General features: G+C 35.1%; 1 protein-coding gene across 10 annotated transcripts in view; it reads left to right on the forward strand.

Moving 5' to 3' along the window:
• Positions 1–21,662, forward strand: part of RABGAP1L (RAB GTPase activating protein 1 like) — a 722,910-nt gene that overhangs the window by 119,985 nt on the left and 581,263 nt on the right. For 9 of the 10 annotated variants that reach the window (XR_007191366.2, XM_057315476.1, XM_044387902.3 and 6 more), the window contains 3 exons: positions 1,092–1,158; positions 7,329–7,431; positions 10,884–11,050. Coding sequence is in view for 8 of the 10 variants with exons in the window: in XM_057315476.1 (XP_057171459.1) it covers positions 1,092–1,158; positions 7,329–7,431; positions 10,884–11,050 (337 nt within the window). In the remaining 2 variants the exon portion in view is untranslated. Of the gene's footprint in view, positions 1–1,091; positions 1,159–7,328; positions 7,432–10,883; positions 11,051–21,662 lie in introns of those variants that run through there. The other variant, XM_048225200.2, reaches the window with a different exon arrangement.

Below are 21,662 nucleotides of genomic sequence, written 5' to 3' on the forward strand. Positions count from 1 at the left end.
GAAGAACAAGATATGCTAGTAGAAAAGTAAACTTTTGGAAAATAACAAGGATCAGATTATGTAGTGACATGTCAGTTGTCAATATTTTGAAATTTAAATAATCTTAACATACTTAATTTATTTGCATTCTGTACTCCTGTGTGAAATGTTCCATAGCGTATTTTTAAATGTTGGAAAACTATAATAAAAACACTCTAGTAAGTGTGGATATGCGTTGTTGGCAGAGGGATCCTGAAGACAGGTCACACTGCCTGTAGCTTTACAAGATCTATTTAAGAGGCAAAAGAATTTGAGTAAATTGTTGGATTTCTCTGGACTGTACTTTTCTTACTAAAAAGCAGAATTAATAATAACCTAACAAATATGAAAATGTTGGATTTAGCTGAATTTTAGAGCTTATGAAAATCCTTCACAAATACAGTACTAGGGGATGTAGTAGATGGGATTCCTAAAGCTTCTATAGCATCAGGAAGCACAGAACAAATAGTTAATTGTATATATAGTATGTTGGATAATATCTTCACTAATACAGTGGCACATTTAGTAATGAGTTTCATATAACTTTTTTTCAAACTTAAGGTATAATAAATATTAACAGGCTACTCAGTGAAAATGACTGTTGAAGGCCAGGGTAATTGTTTCTGTTAATCTGGCTTGATACAAAGAGTGAGCACAGTCTTATTTTTTTTTTAATCTCCTTTTTTATTTAATTGGGGTAGTTGATTTTGACTTATATGTTTGAAATAACTCCAAGGCAAATGAAGTCTCACTTCTATGTAGAAACCAGTTCCTATCTCACTACTGTATTTTGTTTCAGTCAATAATTTGTGGCCATTTTTATCACAGTTTCTGATGATTGGTAACCTTTTACATGCAGAAATAAAGATCTGGGAATTTAGATAATTTATTTCTATGCAATTTTATTATGTATCTTAATTCTTTTCTATAGTGTTTCTTTTAAAAAGCTAAAGCTATTTGTAATAACAGAGCTCAGATTGTGTAGTTATTATAAAAAGGCTTTTTGCTCACTGGGCTTTTATTATATTCTTGATACCTTATTTGTCCTTTTTTTTCCCCCCCAATATTTTCAGATGTTTTGGAATGTTATTAAGCCCAGGTCGAAACGTGAAGAACAGTGACATGCATTTACTGGATATGGTAATGATAATCTTAAGCACATTAACCAAGTATAGCTGATAGTTAATTTATATTTTAGAAGTATTTTCTATTTTAAAATTTTGTCATATTGTCAAAATTGTTTCTAACTTTTCATCTGTATGGTAGTAATAATTTTGGAAACCCAAACTTAAAATTACTTATGAGGGAGAGATTTAGAAAAATTTCCATCAAAAAGTCATATGCAAATTGAAAGCAAATGAAAGGATAGTGTTACGACAATGTCCATTTATTCATCTGGTTGGGTTCTTAGGAAGATATCTTTTCTTTGAGCCAAAAATAACTAGTACATGATTTTAACAGGCATATCCAGAGTGAATATAGTGCCTTTCATTTATTTTAATGCACTGTTATTAATTTGAGTACTGTGATGAATGCTTTTGTTTTCTTTAAAGCATTTCCCTTCCTGAATTTATCTTCCTTTATTACCTGTCCTTAGCAAAGTATATTTATTGTAGGATTGGTATTTATTTAAGGAATTTTCTTGAAGGTTAATATATATTTGAGAGTTGGTATTTGATATAAAAATAGCAATTATCTTAACTTTTAAACAGGAAATACCTTCTATATTGCACTTAATGAATATATTTACCTTGTGATTTAGATATGTTGTAGGAAAGTCATCTTAGAGTATCAAGTAAGTATAAAATAGTAAAATATAAAGTGACTTAACTGGGATTTTAATACTTAGTGATAGCAAGCACAACATGTTTTTAATCTTTTCAGCTTGAGTTCTGAAAATGTCAATTAAATATCACCAATTATATCATTTTTTTTTCATGGTAATGTCACATTGATTTTCTAATGGTCCTACTGGAAATGGTTTTTTCAGCCTTTTTGAGCACATAATTGTGTGCCAAGCATTGTGTGGAGTGCTGGGGTTATAGATACAGTAAAACATAGCTCTTAGCATCTGTGGGTTTATAGATTTGTGATGAAAACAGATCTCTTAAGTATGTAGCTATGGCAGTGAGGTAAGTGCTCTCCGGGAGTTGATACAGTGAGCCACAGAGATACAGAGAAAGCATTTCACAAAAAGGTAAGGTTAAAGACAACCAGATACAGTGAATGTGAAAACAGATTAGCTATTGATCCACCTCTCTTCCATCCTCTTTACAACATATCAGTAATAAAGTGGTTTTACCTACGGCAAGCCATAGCATTTTGGAGTCCTGAAAATTCCATGAGGAGGCAGTTCAGGGACATTTAACACTTACAGGTTCCTAGGTCTTAGTCATGGTCTTTCAGAGTTTAAAAGATTAAGGTGTATCACTGGCAGAGATTTTTTTTTTTCATAAAACCTAAATGCAGATTATAGAATTACAGATTGGCATGAACTTCTGAGGCCCCCAGTCTTGAGTGTCTTACTTGAAGAGTAGTCCTCTACTTTGAAGAGTCCATATTGAAATCAAAGGGCTCATCAGCATTGAAGCTTCTGTTCAACAAATAGTTGGTAAAAGTGGGACGGTTTATATTTGCAGTTATCAAGAGTTGTGATTTGTTACTGATCTTTGTGCTATCTTAATACATGGTTATTGAGCTTTGGCTAGACTACATTTCATAAAAAGGAACTTACTACCTTTTAATGAAGACTATGGGACAGTTCTGGTTATTATAAAGTTATTTCTTTGTAACCACCAGAAATCATATTCCTTATAACTTTGCCTAATTAGTCTTAGTTCTGTCCTCTAGAGCAAGATGTTATGTTCTTCTGACTTGTTCAAATATGTGAACACTTCGAAAACAAATTTCACTGTCTTACACTTGATTCTGACAAACTTTGAAAAATCCTGCAGTTATATTTAATTTCAGAATTTGCGAGACTTTTCTATTTATCTTGAATAATTTTTAAGCAATGCTGACTTTTCTTCCCTTTGAATATTTTCTAATAAGATGAATTCAGACTTTTTATAAATTTATAAATTTAGTTTAATATAAGATCTACATGAAAGAGAAAGTCATATTTATAAATGAAAAAATATTTTTCAGCAAGTAGATCACTTATATATATATATAGTATATAAACAAAATCATCTATAAGTAAAATTGGGTTTTGGGGGGATACAAATAACAGATTCAGTTTTCTTCCAGTAGTGAGAATATTTTTGGTGAAGATACTTGTAAGAATAAGGAAATGAAAATTTTTGATCCACAGCCATTGATACTGTTGGTGAGAAAAATTTTCTTCTACCCTTCAACGTTCTTCTGGCTGGTCTAAGAATTAAATTGGCAAGAGACAGTTTAGCAGGAGAAAATTCAATTTAATTACATATGTATGGGTACTCCGTAAGAATATGATGCCTACAGGCAGTCAGACAATGAGGCTTATACGCCATTCTAAGCTAAGGAGAAGGGGTAGAAGTTAGGGACTTCAAAGGGAAGGAAGACAATTCAAAGAAGATGAAAAAAAGTAAATGTTTGGCAGACAAATGTTTGGGAGACCACTCAGAAACAATGGGACATATGAATTTTAACAAATAGCCGTTGCCAGTTTCCTCTCTGACTACCTGACCTGCTTTATTTTATACTGTAGTTATCTATGTTGACCATAAGGGGGGAGGCCAAAGGTTCTTCCTCAGCCTTTTGTTTTTTTTTTAAATAAGCAGCCTAAAAATAACCACATGTCAAAGAGATACATTTTGGGTGGCAAAGTTTGCTTTCCTATAGTACCTAGGGAAAGCCTAACAGCAAGGTACCAAGAAGAGCTGAAAACTCAGTAGAGCCCGGTGTCTTGGAATTGGAATGCAATTTAAAAGTCCTATAAATGCCTCAGAAAGCTTGTGTATCTTTACAATTAATCATTTATTGACACTAGACCAGTCAGTGAACTCACAGTTACAAATACGTTTACACTGTAATCCAGTATGCTTGTAAATCTGTATGTGTGAAAAAAGCAGAAATAAGATTTTCATGAAACAGTTCTTACTCCTTATGCATGTAAGGAACTCTGCTATTTTTTCTTCTACTTGATTAAAAAGTCTAGTCATAATCCACTAAATTGACTTTATGATCCACAAATGGGTCACAAACTGCTGCTTAGAGAACTGACAGGCTAATGTTTTCCAGAGTCAGGATCATTTCGTTTTGTTTTGTTTGCTGGATACTTACAGGCATAGACCATGGCTTAGAGTAGGCTCATATTTGCTTAATGAATGGATGGATTAGCATGAACTTACATTTTTCTTTTTTTTTTTTTTTTAAGATTTTATTTATTTATTCGACAGAGATAGAGACAGCCAGCGAGAGAGGGAACACAAGCAGGGGGAGTGGGAGAGGAAGAAGCAGGCTCATAGCGGAGGAGCCTGATGTGGGGCTCGATCCCATAATGCCGGGATCACGCCCTGAGCCGAAGGCAGACGCCCAACCGCTGTGCCACCCAGGCGCCCCACATTTTTCATTTTTTCTGTGTATTTTGTCTTTTCAGTATCATGCGTCTGCTTTATGACACTATCTGGCTACTTGACCTTAGCTAAAGCTTGCTCATTACTTGAGAGTGGTTCACTATATGAACCAAAGTTTCTATTTAGTGGCTTACTATATGATTCTCTGGCCTTTGTCTTATGGCTTTTCTGCCTGTGTTCCTACTACAAACTGCCACATTCTGTCTGTATTTCCTAATCTGTTTTCCTAAGAGGAGGGCATCTAGTGGTTCCACCTGGCCTAGTTTGGGCAGAGACCTTTGTTGTCCAGATGTCCCTTACGGGCTGTGCCTGATTTTGTTAGCCCTGCTTGTGGTGGGGGCAAAGGAGTCAGGAAGAACTCTTCAGCAAAGATAGTTAAAGAAGGATTTTTTTTTTTTTAAGATTTATTTATCTTAGAGGTAGAGTAGAGCAGGGGTGGGGCAGAGGGAGAGGGAGAGGGAGAGAAATCCTCAAGCAGCCTCCTCTCTGAGCATGAGCCTGACTTGGGGCTTGATCTCACAACCCCAAGAGAGTTGGACACTCAACCGACTGAGCCATCCAGGCGCCCCAAGAAGTATCTTTATAGAGGCTGGGAGCAAGCCAGGCTGTATGGTGGAAATGTCTAGTTCAATAACAGAAATGCCATACTTGATGAGGAGAAACTTTTATTGAGGGCTTTTGATGTATAAGACAGTATTACTGTGGTGGTGTATTGTGAGGACTGCAAAGACCTAAAGCTATGGTTGTTGAATTAGGCTATTTTGGTTATAAGGAACAAAGATCCATTTAGAGCACCTTAGAGACAGAAGAGGTTATTGATCTTCATGAAATCATACCCAAGGTCTCTGCTATCTAGACTCTTCTGTCTGCCTCACCTCCCCCCATGGGCTCACTCGTTCTTTGAGCCTCTTTTTAGCTTGGGCTCCTGTTCTTTTTCCATGGCTGCCCCTGCCCCCAGGCCTCTGGTGCTTGCCCCCGTCTCTTTCTGTACCTCCTTCCCCGTCTCTGCCTCTTTCCTTCCTTCTGTCTCCTCTTTTTCCTTCTCTCATCTTTTCCGCCTTATCCTCCTCTCTTCCTCCCTGCTTTTTCTCTGCCCTTCTCTCCCTGTTCCTCACTCTTGCTCCCTCCTTCCTGCCTCCCAGTATCTGCCTGTGTGTTTGGACTGCATGATTATTTTTAACGAAATTTTTGTTTGTTTTCTCCATTTCTGTCTTACCACTTAGCAGTTTCCTAATACTCTGCTGTTTTTATATATTCTTTCCTACTTTATAATTTCCATTACCTTATCACTTCGTTTGATGTGTGGCCTGTCAGGGCCCGATTTCTTATTAAAATCTTTCAGCTCCACTGCTAACTGCCCACTTTCCTTGGTATTTGTCAATTGAAAGAAATATTTTGATTGGATTAGCTCATCTTTTTGGACTCAAGCACAACACAGCTTTTTCCAGGAATGGATTGGGTTTTTTGGGAGGTCAGATGCCCATTCTTGTTCTGAATGGGATTCTAATGAGAAGGTAGAAAGGATAGGCATAGGGAGGGAGAGAGGAAGGGATGGAGAGAGAGATGGAGACAGAGAATGAAGATGAATATATGAATGTGGTGAAAGTGTTGTGTGAGTTTCCTTTACGTGGCCTTGAATGTATTTTATCTCCAGAACTCAGGGTTCCTATACTCAGGCTGCCAGTTCGAGTGGTGAAATACCACCAATACACTAGGAAAATATACACTGTAATTACCAAATGACTGAAATAATTTTGTAGGGTTTCAGAGAAGCATCTGAGTGGGGATAAAACTGAAAAAAAAGTTTTTCTCTTTGTTTTTGTCTGACCCTTTCAGCACTCTCTCTTCATAATATGAGGAAATGGCTACAGAAAATGTAAAGTACTGTGGATAATACTCTTTTGCACACGCACATACTTGTATGCTGTGCTGTTCTCCCGTGGGAACACCTCTGAATACTACCCCCTTCCCATCCCGTCCCGTGCACATACATACACACAGCTTTATGGGATCCTCCTTTCACTATAGGAGCTGCTTGCTACTTCAGTGAGAGTCAGGAGAGCTCTCGGTGGACATCTTAAGGGGTGGAGGAGATAAAGAAGGGGAGAAGGACAGAAGGGAAGGAGGGAGCAAGTAAAAAGGTAAAAGGGAGACAGTTAATCAACTTGGGTGTTGATTACAAACCTTTGTCTCCTAGCGGTGATTACTGATCGTAAGAAAGTATACAAATATGTGATAATAGATAATAGAAAAGTTTCAACTTTGAGAGGTGTTGTGATAAAGTAAATTAATATTTTAAGAATATATTATAAATTAGAGCATTGAAAGAAAAATACTAACCGCTTTTCCTTTGTTTAGCTATTCATTCAGTTAAAATATCTTCATTGATATCTATGCTATAGTTTTAATAGAAACTGGACACACTTGTATGCTTAGGTATGTGAAATTTTGACAAGCAACCTGAGATAACGTCAAATGTAACTTCATACCAATATTATGTTTTTGTGAGTCAGCATATAAAGGTATACCTCCTTTTAATCCAAGAGGTATTGCCTCTAAATAGAAACTCTGAAGAAACCTGTAGGAGAATTTAATATTGAAAGACATGCTTTTGTAGGGTGACAAAAATTTTACCAAAAAAAAAAAAAAATCCCATTTGATTGTAAGTCCAAGCTTAAAGTAAGATATAATTTAAAATGGTGATTTTCTTGAAGTTTATATTCCCAGTGATTTTTGTCTGAACTTCTACAGGAATCCATGGGAAAGAGCTATGATGGGAGGGCTTATGTTATTACTGGCATGTGGAACCCCAATGTACCAATATTTCTGGCACTTAATGAAGAAACCCCAAAAGGTAAATTTTCTCACAGTATTCATTATTATTTACTTTAAATTTTACATTATGGTCAATGTTATTTTGCTGTGGTTTTTAGAATTCTTGTGCTTATTTAAAATGAAGTTATTTAGATTTTAAAGTTTTTTTTTAATACTTTATGCATTTATGGGGAAAACCTCTACTACTCAAAAGAATCTTCCCCAAAGACATGTGAATTAGTTTTATTAGATTATGTAGAAGGTATTTGGGATTTGTGTTTCATATGCTATCACAGAGTTATTTTACTTGGGGGTAGTGATGGAAGAGTATGAAAGAAATGGTGAAAGCAAATTCTGGAATTTTGCATATCTTTGATAACTATTCTAACTCTTTTTTCCTCATTGTAGGTTACTTATATTTTTTCATTTTTTAATTGTTCCAATCTTTTGACCTTTGGGATCTTAGTAATGTATATTCAGAATTTTATTTGTGGTAAACACTTTTTCCTAGTTGTTTACTTTTTCATTTTGTGTGACATGTCTAGTGTTAAACAGATAAATTTATGAGTGGCAAATAGTACATTTGTCATTCTTCCTATTGTGTTTATTTTTATTCCTACTTTAGCCAGATATCTGCTAATTGTCTATGATTTTTATCCCTCTGTCATCTGTCCTTAAACTAAAATTTAAATTTTTACCTCATGAGTTACAACTAAAGTTACGTTATACTAAATGCTTTACTGTGATTCAACCAATAATTATTGAGAAAATAATGGATCAGTAGGTTTGATCTTTCATCTAATATTAGTTACTTTATACCCACAGTAGATTTTTGGTTAAAGACGAGAGCATTAGTGAATACTGATATGGAAATATATTAATGAGCATTAAATAGTAATTAATAAATTTCCTTAACAAGAGTGTATACCAGTTCCATAAATTGCGTGCATTTGATCATGCATCTATTTATTTCACAATGAGGGCTAAAAAGAGAGAAAAATAATGATGATTATATAGCCTTTCATGTATTAGGGATAAATAATTTTTACACCCACAGTTGTAAATTCTGGAGACAGGCTTGTAAAGACCTTCTGTCTTATAATCATTCAGAAAGTAAACATGAAAATGGGAAAAATAAGCCAGTTGATAATTTTGAAGAATAAAATATAGGAACTTCAAATAGTAAGCTAAAAAGCAATTTTTATCTATTTTTAATGTAACACATAGTTCGGTTTAATTTTGTTTTTTAATACATATTTGGTCTTCTATTTTTTCTTTTTCTTTATTTATTTGGGAAAAGAGAATGAGTGAGCACATGATGGGGGATGGGGAGGGCAGAGGGAGAGGGAGAAGCAGTCTCTCCGCTGCGTGGAAAGCCCAATGAGGGGATTGATTCGAGGACCCTGAGATTATGACCTGGGCTGAAGGCAGACACTTAACCAGCTGAGCCACCCAGGCACTCCTATTTGGTCTTGTATTAAAGGATAATGTATTTTAAAGTTCATTTCTTCTATTAAAATGAACTTAATGTAATACTATATTAAAATAATATATTTTTAAGAAGATTTTATTTATTTGACAGAAAGAGAGCACAAGTAGGCAGAGAGGCAGGCAGAGGGAGAAGGAGAAGCAGACTCCCCGTTGAGCAGGGAGCCTGATGTGGGACTCAGTCCCAGGACCCTGAGATCAATGACCTGAGCTGAAGGCAGATGCTTAACTGACTGAGCCACCCAGGCGCCCCTTAAAATAATATTCTTGGGGCGCCTGGGTGGCTCAGTTGGTTGGGCGACTAGCTCTTGGTTTCTGCTGAGATCATGATCGTCTCATGGGTCATGAGATCAAGCCTGTGTGTGGCTCCAAACTCAGGGGGAGTGTGCTTGGGATTTTCTCCCTTTGCCTCTCCTCCCCCTCGTGTGTGCACATGTGTGCATGTGCTCTCTCTCTCAAATTTAAGTAAGTCTTAAAAAAATATTCTTATCCAAAAGCTAATGTATTTTAAATTTTAAATTATTTCATATGGGACAAAAAATACTGACCCGATTTCTAAAACTTCTAAATAATATCCTTGAGATTATATATTACTCAGAGGATTCATGAATGAGAGTTTGATATTTTTTACAGAATAAGTTGAAGCTCTGGAGATGAAATGTCTTGAATTTTTTCACTATACCACCAAGTTGTGTATTCTATTTTACGTTTTGTGTTACTGTCTCTTATACTTTGACAGTACTCCCCTTGGACTGCCAGGGCAAGTACAGTGCCTAGAGAATCCTTGTTTTTCTTGAATTGGCAGGTAGAATTTATTTAGTAAGAATGTAATAATTTTTTTTGTTGAATTTGATATTAATAGAAGTATAGTTGATTTGTATAAACGTTGTATAATACTTTTAAAAAACATTGTTCAAGGTTTCTTCTAATGATGGGCTTGGATATTTGAACTTTAACTGAGAACTAAAAATGCTGGACAAAGTGAATTTTAAAAATATTTCAGAAGTAACAAAGAAATGACACTATGGATTAGCCAAACCATAGATTGGAAAACCCAATGAGGGGTGCCTGGCTGACTCAGTCAGTAGTGCATGAGACTCTTATTCTCAGGGTCTAGAGTTCAAGCCCCATGTTGGACATGGATCCTACTTAAGAAAAAAAAAAAAAAAAAGAAAAAGAAAAAAAAACCTGCCGAATCTCAAGCAAGATAAATAAAATAAAACCCATATTTCAGCCTATCATAGTGAAACTAAAGAAAACCAATAGACACTAGCCTAGAAGATTCTAGATTCATATTAAAGGAAGGCTGTGGCCAAGTAAACATTTTAAATAACTGAAATTTTGACTGATAACACTATACTGTTGCCTAAAACTACTTGCCAGGGCTCTGATATAGATCTGTAATTGTACAGAACTATTTCATCAGAGCCTTAGTGATTTTCCTGAACATATAATGAGGGGACAGTGAGGATACTGACAGATCTCCAGGGACTTCCCTTAAATCATACAGCATTGAAATATTCATTTAAAATAACATTTTCCTGTACAAATTTAACAGTAAAGGGTGAGCATCTCTTCTGATTTGACAGTCCTTAGCATGCAGCTCACCAAAGTGAATAATTTCTTGTCTCCTTTTATAATATGAAAGGGCAAATCTTTGTGAATTTCTAGGGGTTTCCTGAGAAATTTGAAAGATAGTTTTAGTGTAAAAGACATTTTGAAAATTTTACCTTATTTTTTATATTAAGGACCTGATTTGGGGAAGGAAAAAGTAAGGTGTCAGAGGAGATTTTGACAATTGATTTAGATAGGATCATGAGTATTGAGAAACATATTTGGAAAACGTGGTTTACCTATTTAATCAAAATGACAATACAACATTTAAAATTAAACATAGACGGTATCATGAACCTTATTTTTTTCATTAAGTGGGAAAACTTTGTTTTCTTGAATAATCAAGTTAACAATAAAGCCAGCATAACATACAGGAAGTTCCTACCGCAGATAAACGAGTGTACATGACTGTGGCAGTGGATATGGTCGTCACAGAGGTGGTGGAGCCTGTGCGCTTTCTTCTGGAGACGGTTGTCCGCGTGTACCCTGCGAACGAGCGATTCTGGTATTTCAGCAGGAAGACTTTCACAGAGACTTTCTTCATGAGGTTGAAACAGGTAGGACCTTTTGTTCTTTGCCTATAATAACCTATATGTATTTTTCCTATTCTTTTTTAACACCAAGATAATTTCTTAAGTAGTGATAAAAAGTGATAAAAGTTTTTCAAGTAATGAAGTGATATACTCAACCAGTAGAATATTTGAAAAATCTACATCTAGGTTATGTAAATTAAAAAAAAACCCAGCTCGTGTAATAGTTTCGTACTTTTTCACTAGAAACTTATACTGTGTATCTGTGACGTATCCACATGCTTAATAGAAATACTGATTTATATATATAAAACATTCTTTTATATATAATTATTTAGAACCAAAAAGACAGGGCCCAGAAATAGCATATCTTTATAAAGTTACAATGAAAAAAATTTCCAAGTAATACCTGGGATTAATTGTCATAGTTATTTCTACCAAATTATTATATGAATACATGGTGTGACCTCTCAGTAAGATCATAAAATTATTTTGATACAAAATTAATGAAAGTGGAGTTTCTATGACATCCCTAAATTAGGCAATGTTAGTAGGTAAAATACATGATTTTTGTTTTGTAGTGAAGGAAGAAGGTAACAGTGAAAAATAATTCGAATTCTAGTAGTGTCTATTTTGTGAAATGAGGGTAAAATGCTCTATTTGAATAATGGAAATCCGTTATATACTACTTAGTACTGCCATTTCCCAAATTTAATAATGCTTGCTGCTTCATAGATTGTAGTATGTGAAATGTAATGTGATAAAAGCAAGTATCAGCACAGTGAACAAATAAAGAAGCCGCTTACTCATTTTCATATAAAAAAAAAAACTTGTCATTGCTCAGTTAGGCCTCATATAATACATACTCTGAAATTACTTTTTTGTCTTTCATGAAATTTTATTAGAGTGGTGATTTGACACAACTTTTATTACTATTTGGATTATTTCCTTTTTTTGTAGCATATTCAAATCAAGATTATATGAACAGTATTCAAAATTTTTAGCCTCCTGAGTATCTTTTCATATTTTAGTATGGAATATTTTCCTCCCTCCCTGCCTTCTTTTCTTTGCTTTTAGCTTAATTGTTTTAACTATCAAAGAATTCACTTGTCATTTTGAGCTGAAGGATTATTCAGAGTTGTGTAAGAGCAAATAAAGGCTCTATATAGAAAGTGGTTATCATTCTTCCCAGTGACCATTAATAAATTATGATGTGTATTCTTCCTCCTTGAGACCTGATAAAAGTTGGCTTCTTCCCATATCTGTCTCTCTGTATATCTTCCCATATCTATCTATGTATCTTCCCATATCTATAGATCTATATCTGTATCTACGTGCGTGCGCACATCTAGGTTATGTAAGTTAAATCTACACAAACAAGAGTACTAAGATTTATATACTTATATACATTTCAAGAGTATATGTATTAGATTTTTATAATTAAATGTATTTTCATATTTTAAAAACTACTGATGTTGAGTTGAGTAGCAAGTAATAAAACATTAAAAATACTGCACAAGGTCATTTCATGTTGAATTAAGATTAAATCAGATTTACTTGTATTCAGCTCTACTAAATGTGAGACTGATTTAATTTTTATGTTTATTTTTATTGTGAACAATTTTATGCCACAATATTAGAAAATGTAGATGAAATGGACAAAATCCTCAAAAATACAGTTTATCAAAATGATGGACATGGGAATAAATAGAAAATCTGAATTGCCATATGTATAAAATATGTTGAATATGCAATTAAAATATTTCCCACAAAGTGAACTCTGTCTGAATGCCTCCAAACACCTACACACTTATGAAATACACAAACACACAGACACAGAGACGTGTGAACATACACGCACACATACATGCATATACCAAGCTACACAGGCTTCCCCTGAGAATAGAGAAGGAAGGAATACTCCCTAAACACATTTTATCAGGCCAGAAAACAAATTGACATGAAAACCTGACAAAGAAACTACAAAATGGAAAAAACCACAGTAATCTCTTTCACATGAACTCAGATGTAGATTCCTAAACAAAATATTTGCAAACAAGATTCAGCAATTTATAAAATGGATAATTATATATCATGACCACGCAGGTATGGTTTTTTAAAAGTTTTTATTTAAATTCCTGCTAGTTAACATACAGTGCAATATTAGTTTCAGGTGTACAGCGTAGTGATTCAACACTTGGCGTACATCAGGAACTCATTACAGGTGCACTGTGAGGCTGATTAGAATGAATATCAAATGTGAAGGAGATGGTTTCTAACTTCAGTGGTATAATCTTGTTCAAGAAAAAGTGTGGAAAGCTATGGAGACTGAAGACGTACCTGCCCTGAGCAGAAATAATGAGAAGGAGAAAATGGAAATCTAGAGAAGTTAAATGAATTATTAAAATTTATATGGATAATTATTGCAAGAGCTGAGACTATAACTCCTTACTGGGAGTCACACTATGCTGCTGTAAGGCTAAACTAGTTTCTTTCAGTATTTCAGAGACGGGTTGGTTTGTGGCTATTGATAATAATTTGGAGATGTTAATCTAGACTAGACAACATTGGTAGAAAGAAGGAATTAGGTGAGCATTTAACGCAGGTCCAGGTTACCTTAGAAACTCTGCTTCCAGGCCAATAAAGGATTCTGGGAGGACTGGATTTGCTGAATAACCCCAGAACTAGTCCTCTACTCAAACAGGATTAGATCAGATTCCTGGGGGATGATAAACCAGATGGGATTCCCTATACCCAAATTAAACGTCATTTTTCTGCTCTCAAATACAGCAGGAGTTTATCTGTAGGCTAAGGGATGTATGGAAAGTATGACTTAGACTAGTGTTCATTCAGGATCAAATGGCATTTTCACTTCATTTTCCACTCACAGGTGTGAAGAGAGCATGGAGGAAGGGGACTGAATCTAGGGGCTGTGGGAAAATTTCCCAGACACAGCCCTTCGACCTGAGGCCTGACAGGAGTAGAATTCAATTAAAGTAGGGAAGAGTGTCTGCAAATGCCCAGAGAGCTGGAAAGACTAGGGAACACAGAAGAGGGGGACAGCAGTAGGTGATGATGAGAAGAAGCTAGGTCCCTATCACATGAGGCTTCGTAGTCCATGGTAAGAGTTTTTTCTAAATCAGCTTTGTTGAGGTATAATTAGCACACAGTACAGTATACCCATTTTAGTTGTGTATTTTGATGAGTTGGACAGATTTATACACTTGAATAACCACCATTAAAATTAAGATAGACAACATTTCTATCACTCTGAAAAGTTCCATTGTGCCATCCCAGCCGTTCCTCCCCAGGCTCAGCCTCAGACAAGCAGTAATCTTCTTTCTGTCATTAGACATTAGAATTGTCTTTTCTACAGTGTCATGTAACTGAAATAGTATGGTTTGTACTCTTGTGTAAGGCTTCTTTCATAGAACAGTGTTTTTGAGATTCATCCATGTTGTGTAACTCATTCCTTTTTATTGTGACACGATAGACCTTCCTAAGGATATACCACAAGTTGGTTAGCTGTTGCTCTCTTGGGAATTTGAGTTGTTTCCAGTTTTTGGCTAGTATGGTTAAAGCTGCTATGTACATGTCTTTGTGTGGACATAGGTTTTCATTTATCATGGATAGATAACTAGAAGTGGAATTGCTGTGTCATATGGTAAGTGTATACTTCATAAGAAACAGCCAAACTTTTCTGAAGTGCTTGCTCACTTTATTTCACTCTGGCAATGTATGTGTATTCCAATTTCTCCTCATCCTTGCCAACACTTAGTATTATTAGTCTTTTAAATTTTTGCTGTTCTTATGGATGTGTAGATGTGACTCATTTCCGTGTTAATTTGCATTTCACATAATGATTTTGAGCTTCTTGTGCTTATTGTTCATTTATGTATTTTCGTTATAAAATATTCAGATTTTTTGCCCATATTTTGTTTGTCTTATTGAGTTGTAAGAGTTCTTTATATATTCTGAATATGTCTTTTGTCAGATACACTTATTCCAAATATTCCCTCCCCCAACAGTGGCTTGCCTTTTTACTTAACAATGAGTTTTGAAGAGCTGAAGTTTTTAATTTTGATGGCTGTATTTATCAATATTTTATTGTTTGTGCGTTTTGTGTCACATCTAGGAAATCTCTGCCTTAAGGTTGTGAAGATGCTCTCTCTTACATTTTCTTCTAGAGTTTTATAGTTTTAAGCCTATGATCCATTTTGAGTTAATTTTTATGTATGGCACGAAGTAAAGCTTGAGGTCCTCTTCCCACATCTTTCTCACGTGGATATCCAGTTCTATTATCATTTGTTGAGAAGACTGTCTTTTATCTACTGAATTAGCTGTTAACCTTTGCCCCAAATTAATTGACCATTGATTTGTAGGTCTGTTTCCTGGACTCTGTATCCTGTTCCATTGATCTTCAGGTCTGTTTTTGTACGAATACCACACAGTCTTGACCACTGTAACTTTTTAGTAAATTTTAAAGTCTGGTGTTGTAAGATTTCTGATGTTTTTCCAAGTTGTTTTGTCTCTTTCACATTTTGTGCATTTTCATCTGAATTTTAGCTTTAGTTTGTCAGTTTGTAGAAAAGTGTCTGCCCTGATTTTGATTAGAATTGCCTTATATCTGTATATCACTTTGGAAAGACTTGGTATCTTAACAATATCCAGCCTTTTCCATATATGAAAAGCCCACAGCTAATATCATCCTTAATGGGGAAAAAGTGAGAGTCTTTAAGGTCAGGAACAAGACAAAAATGTCCACTCTCACCAGTTTTATTCAACATAGTATTGGAAGTCATAGCCACAGCAATCATACAATAAAAAGAAAGAAAAGGCATCCAAATCAGTAAGGAAGAAGTAAAATTTTCACTATTTGCTGATGACATGATACTCTACATAGAAAACCTTCAAGACTCCACCAAAAAACTGCTAAAACTGATAAATGAATTTGGTAAAGTCACAGGATACAAAATCAACGTACAGAAATCTCTAGCATTTCCGTACACCAATAATGAAACAGCAGAAAGAGAAATTAAGAAAACTATCCCATTTACAAATTGCACCAAAAATAATGTTACCTAGGAATAAACCTAACGAAAGAGGTGAAAGACCTATACTCTGCAAACTGTAAACCACTGATGAAAGAAATTGAAGATGACACAAAGAAAAGGGAAGACATTCCATACTCAGGGATTGGAAGAACAAAGATTGTTAAAATGTTTGTACTATCCAAAGCAGTCTATATATTTAACACAATCCCTATCAAAGTACCACCAGCATTTTTCACAGAACTAGAACAAACAATCCTAAAATTTGTATGGAATCACAGAAGACCCTAAGTAGGCAAATCAGTCTTGAAAAAGAAAAGCATAGCTGTAGGCATCAAGTTCTAGACTTCAAGTTACATTACAAAACTGTGGTGATCAAGATAGTATAGTACTGGCACAAAAACAGAAACATAGATCACTGGAACAGAATAGAGAACCCAGAAATGGACCCACATTTGCAGGTCAGTTAATCTTTGACAAAGCAGAAAGAATATCCAATGGGAAAAAGACAATCTTTTCAGCAAATGATGCTGGGAAAATGGACAGCAACATGTGAAAGAATGAAACTGGAGCACTTCCTCACACCATACAGAAAAATAAATAAAAAATGGATTAAATACCTTAATGTGAGACCTGAAACCATACAAAATCCTAGAGAGAACACAGGCAGTAATGTCTCTGACATCGGCTATAGCCGCTTTTTTCTAGCTAGGTCCCTGAGGCAAGGGAAGCAAAAGCAAAAATGAACTATTGGGACTGCATCAAAATAAAAAGCTTCTTCACAGTGAAGGAAACAATCAATGAAACTAAAAGGCAGCCTGTGGAATGAAAGAAGATATTTGCAAAGACATGTCTTCTAAAGGATTAGTATCCAAAATATATGAAGAACTGATATAACTCACCCCCAGAAAACAAATAATCCAATTAAAAAATGTGCAGAAGACATGAACATTTTTCCAAAGAAGACATACAGATGGTCAACATACACATAAAAGATGCTCATCATCATTTATCATCAATGAAATGCAAATCCATACTACAATGAATACCACCTCACACCTGTCAGAATGGCTAAAATCAACAACACAAGAAACGAGTGTTGACAAAGACGTGAAGAAGAAGGAACCCTGTTACACTGTTGGTGGGAATCCAGACTTTGCAGCCACTGTGGAAAACAGTGTTGAGGTTCTTCAAAAAGTTAGAACTACCCTATGATCCAGCAATCGCACTACTGGGTATTTACCCAAAGAATACAAAAACACTAATTCAAGGGGATACGTGCACCCGTATGTTTTTAGCAGAATTATTTGCAATAGCCAAGATATGGAAGCAGCCCAAGTATCCATCAGTTAAGGAGTGGATAAAGAAGAGGTGGTATGTATACAATGGAATATTATTCAGCCATAAAATAGAATGAAATCTTGCCATTTGCAACAACATGGATGAAGCTAGAGAGTGTAATGCTAAGTGAAATAAGTCCAGGACAAATACCATGTGATTTCACTTATATGTGGAATTTAAGAAGCCTAACAAATGAACAAAGAGAAAAGAGAGAGACAAATGAGAAACAGACTCTTAACTCTAGAGAGCAAACTGATGGTTTCCATAGGGAAGGTGGGTGAGGGGATGGATGAAATATGTGTTGGGGATTAAGGAATGCGGTTGTCATGTTGAGAACCAGGTGATTAAAAATAAAAACTTAAAAAAAAAAACCAGTATCAAGCCTTCCAGTCAGTGGACATGGCATATCACAAGCTATATAGCTTTTCTTTAATTCCTCTCAGCAGTGTTATGTCACTTTTAGTATATGGGTTTTATTCATATTTTGTTACATTTATCTCCAAGTATTTTAATATTTTTATGTGACTAAAAGGTGTATTTTGTAAAATTTAAATTTTTGATTGTTCATTGCTAGAATATGAACATTGCTTTTTGTATATTGACCTTATTTCCTGCAACCTTGCTAAGTTCATTTATTAGTTTTTATAAATTCCAGAGTGTTTTTTGTATGCACAATAATGTCATCAATGTATAAAGACAGTTTATATCTTCCTTCCCAATCTGAGCGCTTTAATTTCGTTTTCTTGCCTTGCTGAGTGTTTTTTCCCCCATGAACAGTGGGTTTTATGAAATATTTTTTGTGTGCATATATTGAAGTGGTTCCTTTTTTTCCACCATTATTGTGCTGAATGACACGAATTTTTTGAATGTTAAGCTAACTTTGCATTCTTTGGGATAAGCCCCACTTATCCTAATACCATGTGGTACTCTTTTAATATATTCTTCTTGATAATTTTCTTTTTATATATAAGCTAGATTTGAATTAGTAATATTTTGTTAGTGATTTTTATGTCTATTTTCATGAGGAATATTGGTCTGTAGTTTTTTTTGTAATGTCTCGATCAGGTTTTGGTATTAATGTAATGTTCTCAGAAAATGAGTTGGAATTTGTATTTTCTATTTGCTTGAAGAATTTAAGATTATACTGTTTTTTTCTTAAATGTTAGATAGAATTCACCAGTGAAACCATATGGGCCTATAATTTACTTTGTGGGAAGGCTTTTAGTTATCAGTTTAATTTCTTTGGTAGATACTGTGTTATTCTGTTTATTATGGTTTTTGTTTCTTCTTGAGTTGGTGATTTATATCTTTCAAGAAATTTTCAGTTTAATCAAGGATATTTATTGCTTAAAATATTGTCTTATTTTCTTTTTAATGTCATTAGGATTTGTAGGATCTGCTTTTATTTCTGGTAGTGGTAATTTATATATTCTCTCTTCTTTTTTAAATTAGCCTAGCTGGAGGTTTATTAATTTTATTGACATTCTTCCTTAAAAAATCAGATTTTGATTTGTTGTTTCTCTGTTGTTTCTCTGTTTTCTGTTGATTCCTTTTGTTTTCTTTGTCGTTTCTTTTTTTTCCCCCCTCCTGCTTTGGATTTAACTTGTTTTTCTTTTTCTAGTTTCTTCATGTGAAGATTAGATCACTGATTAAAAAATTTTTCTGATGCCTTTTCATTTTTCAGGTTATAACTTTACCTGTAACTACTGCGTTAGCTGCACTCATAAGACTTGATATTTTGTGTGTTCATTTGATTTGAAATATTTTCCACATCTTGTATTGCTTTTGTTATGTATAGGGGGTTTAGAAGTGTATTGCTTAATTTCCAAATATTTGTGACTTTTCCAGGTATCTTTCTGCCACTGATTTCTAATTTTGTTTCATTTTAATCAGAGAACATAGTCTGTGTCATTGGAATCCTTTTAAGTTGTTTAAACTTACTTTATGAATTAGTATATGGTCCATCTTGGTAAATGTTCCAAGAGTACTTATAAGGAATGTGTATTCTGCAGTTGTTGAGTATTCTATAAATGTCACTTATGTTAAGTACTATGAAAGGGGTTTTCTGTCAAGTCTACTCAGTTCTCCATACATTCAATGAGATTTCTCCATTCTTGTTGGAAGTAACAACAACTTCCGTGACTATTACTATAAGCAGTAGTGGTGATAGCAACTATATTACTACGTGCAGTATGCTGTTCTAAGCATTTTAAAAGGATTAACATATGTAACCTCAGTACAACCATTGAGGTGTAGGTGCCATTATTATTGTCATTTTTCAGATAAGCATTTAGGCACAGGAAGGTTATTAGTTGGTAGATAAGGAATTATACCTAAGAAGTTTGGCCCTAAAACTGATCCTCGTGAAATGTTTCTGAGAAAGGGAAAATACGCTACTCATAACACTAAAATTGGTTTTTTTTTTTTCTGTGAAAACTTTTCTGTATGAGTTCCAGTCATTTTTGTTATATTTCATTTCAACTTGTCTTCTTTACTTGCATCCTCTTTGACTGTTGACATCACTAATTGCATTAGTATTATATGTGAAGAGCTTATAAATAAGAGCTAAGGACTTGTAACATTTGAAACATGGGCAGTGCAATTTACCCCTCTAAGAAAATAGGCTCTTAGCTGCTGAAATGAAGTGATGTTTGTTGCTGATCTGGGAAGAGCACACTGCTTATATGGACTCATTTGGAAACTGCCTGCCTAAAAGATGCCTGCTCCAAAAGCCTTTCTAATACTAATGAACATCTGGTGTTTTATATTTGATGCTATTCCTCTGCTTTAAAGCTTTGCTACCTGTTAAAATGCCAGTATTCCCAGGAAATAGACCTCAATAACTTTTACCAGTCATATTTTCCTCATTATTAATGAGTTTAATAAGACTCTTCCCTTAGGCTAGATTTTATTAGAAGACGAGATTAGGAAGTCAAGAGGACATTTCTCCGCGATGTGTGAAGTGTTAGTAAATTGAGGAGAGAGGGCCAAAGGCCTGTATAGCTTATTTTATAGTTTTTCTGAGATGCCAGGACTCATTTTAGAAATGATTTTTAGGGCACCTGGGTGGCTCAGTCGTTAAGGGTCCTGGGATCGAGCCCCATATCAGGCTCCCTGCTCAGCTGGAAGCCTGCTTCTCCCTCTCCCACTCCCCCTGCTGGTGTTCCCTCTCTCTCTGTGTCTCTTTCTGTCCAATAAATAAATAAAATCTTAAAAAAATGATTTTCAGTGCTTAGTTTAGTTTATTAAACATTTATTTAGTGCTGCAATGTAATAGGCATTATGCTAGATGTTGGGGATACATGAATGGATAACATATGTTCTCTGTCTTTAAGGAGTAAGAATGTGGTGGTAAGAATATTATACCACTAGGTAATACATGCAACTCTAGAAGTATATGCAAAGTGTAGGAGTCATGTTCACCAATCACACGTTGGACTGAACTTAGTCTTCCTGGGGTTGTATCTCAGCTTACCATTTCCTAGATGTTTAACCTTAGGCAAGTTACTCCTTATCTCTGAAATGTGGAGGTTTTTTTTATACCACCTCATAGAGTTGTTAAAAGAAAACTCTGTTTTCCTTTATTATGATTCACAACACATCACTTCTAACAACAGATGGGTGGGTGTTTTCCCATATCAGTCAGTCGTCCAACTCTGTGGATACCAACTGACTGTCCTAAAATTCAGTTATGACACTACCCGGAGTTAGCACAGACCCCAAAGGTTAAGGGCTCAGTCTCCCTACCCCCAACTTCAGACACCAGTTTTAAGTCCAGTTTGACATATTGGCTTTTGACTAAGTGGCTGTAAATTGGAGGTTCCCATAACCCCCCTCCTCAGATTTGATAATTTGCTAGAATGGCTTACAGAACTCAAGAAAAACAGGTTACTTACATTATTATTTTATTATAAAAGAATACAACTCAGGAACAGCCGAATGGAAGAGAGGCCTAGGGCAAGGGATGGGGAAAGGGCTGTGGACTGTGGAGCTTCCATGCCCTCTCCAGGCACTCCACCATTCCAGCACCTCCATGTGTTCACCAATCCAGAAGCTTTTTGAATCCCTTTATTTGTGGATTTTTATGGAGGCTCTGTTATATAGGCATGATTGATTAAATCATTGACCATTAGTGATTAATTCACTGATCAGCCCTTTTCTCCCCCTTGGAGGTTGGGGAGTGGGTTTGAAAGTTGGGACCCTCTAATTACACTGTTGATCACATCCAGCCCTTTCCTCCCCCTGGT

The sequence above is a fragment of the Ursus arctos genome, unplaced genomic scaffold (genome assembly GCF_023065955.2).
Source record: "Ursus arctos isolate Adak ecotype North America unplaced genomic scaffold, UrsArc2.0 scaffold_2, whole genome shotgun sequence".
In the NCBI taxonomy this organism is placed as follows: Eukaryota; Metazoa; Chordata; class Mammalia; order Carnivora; family Ursidae; genus Ursus; species Ursus arctos.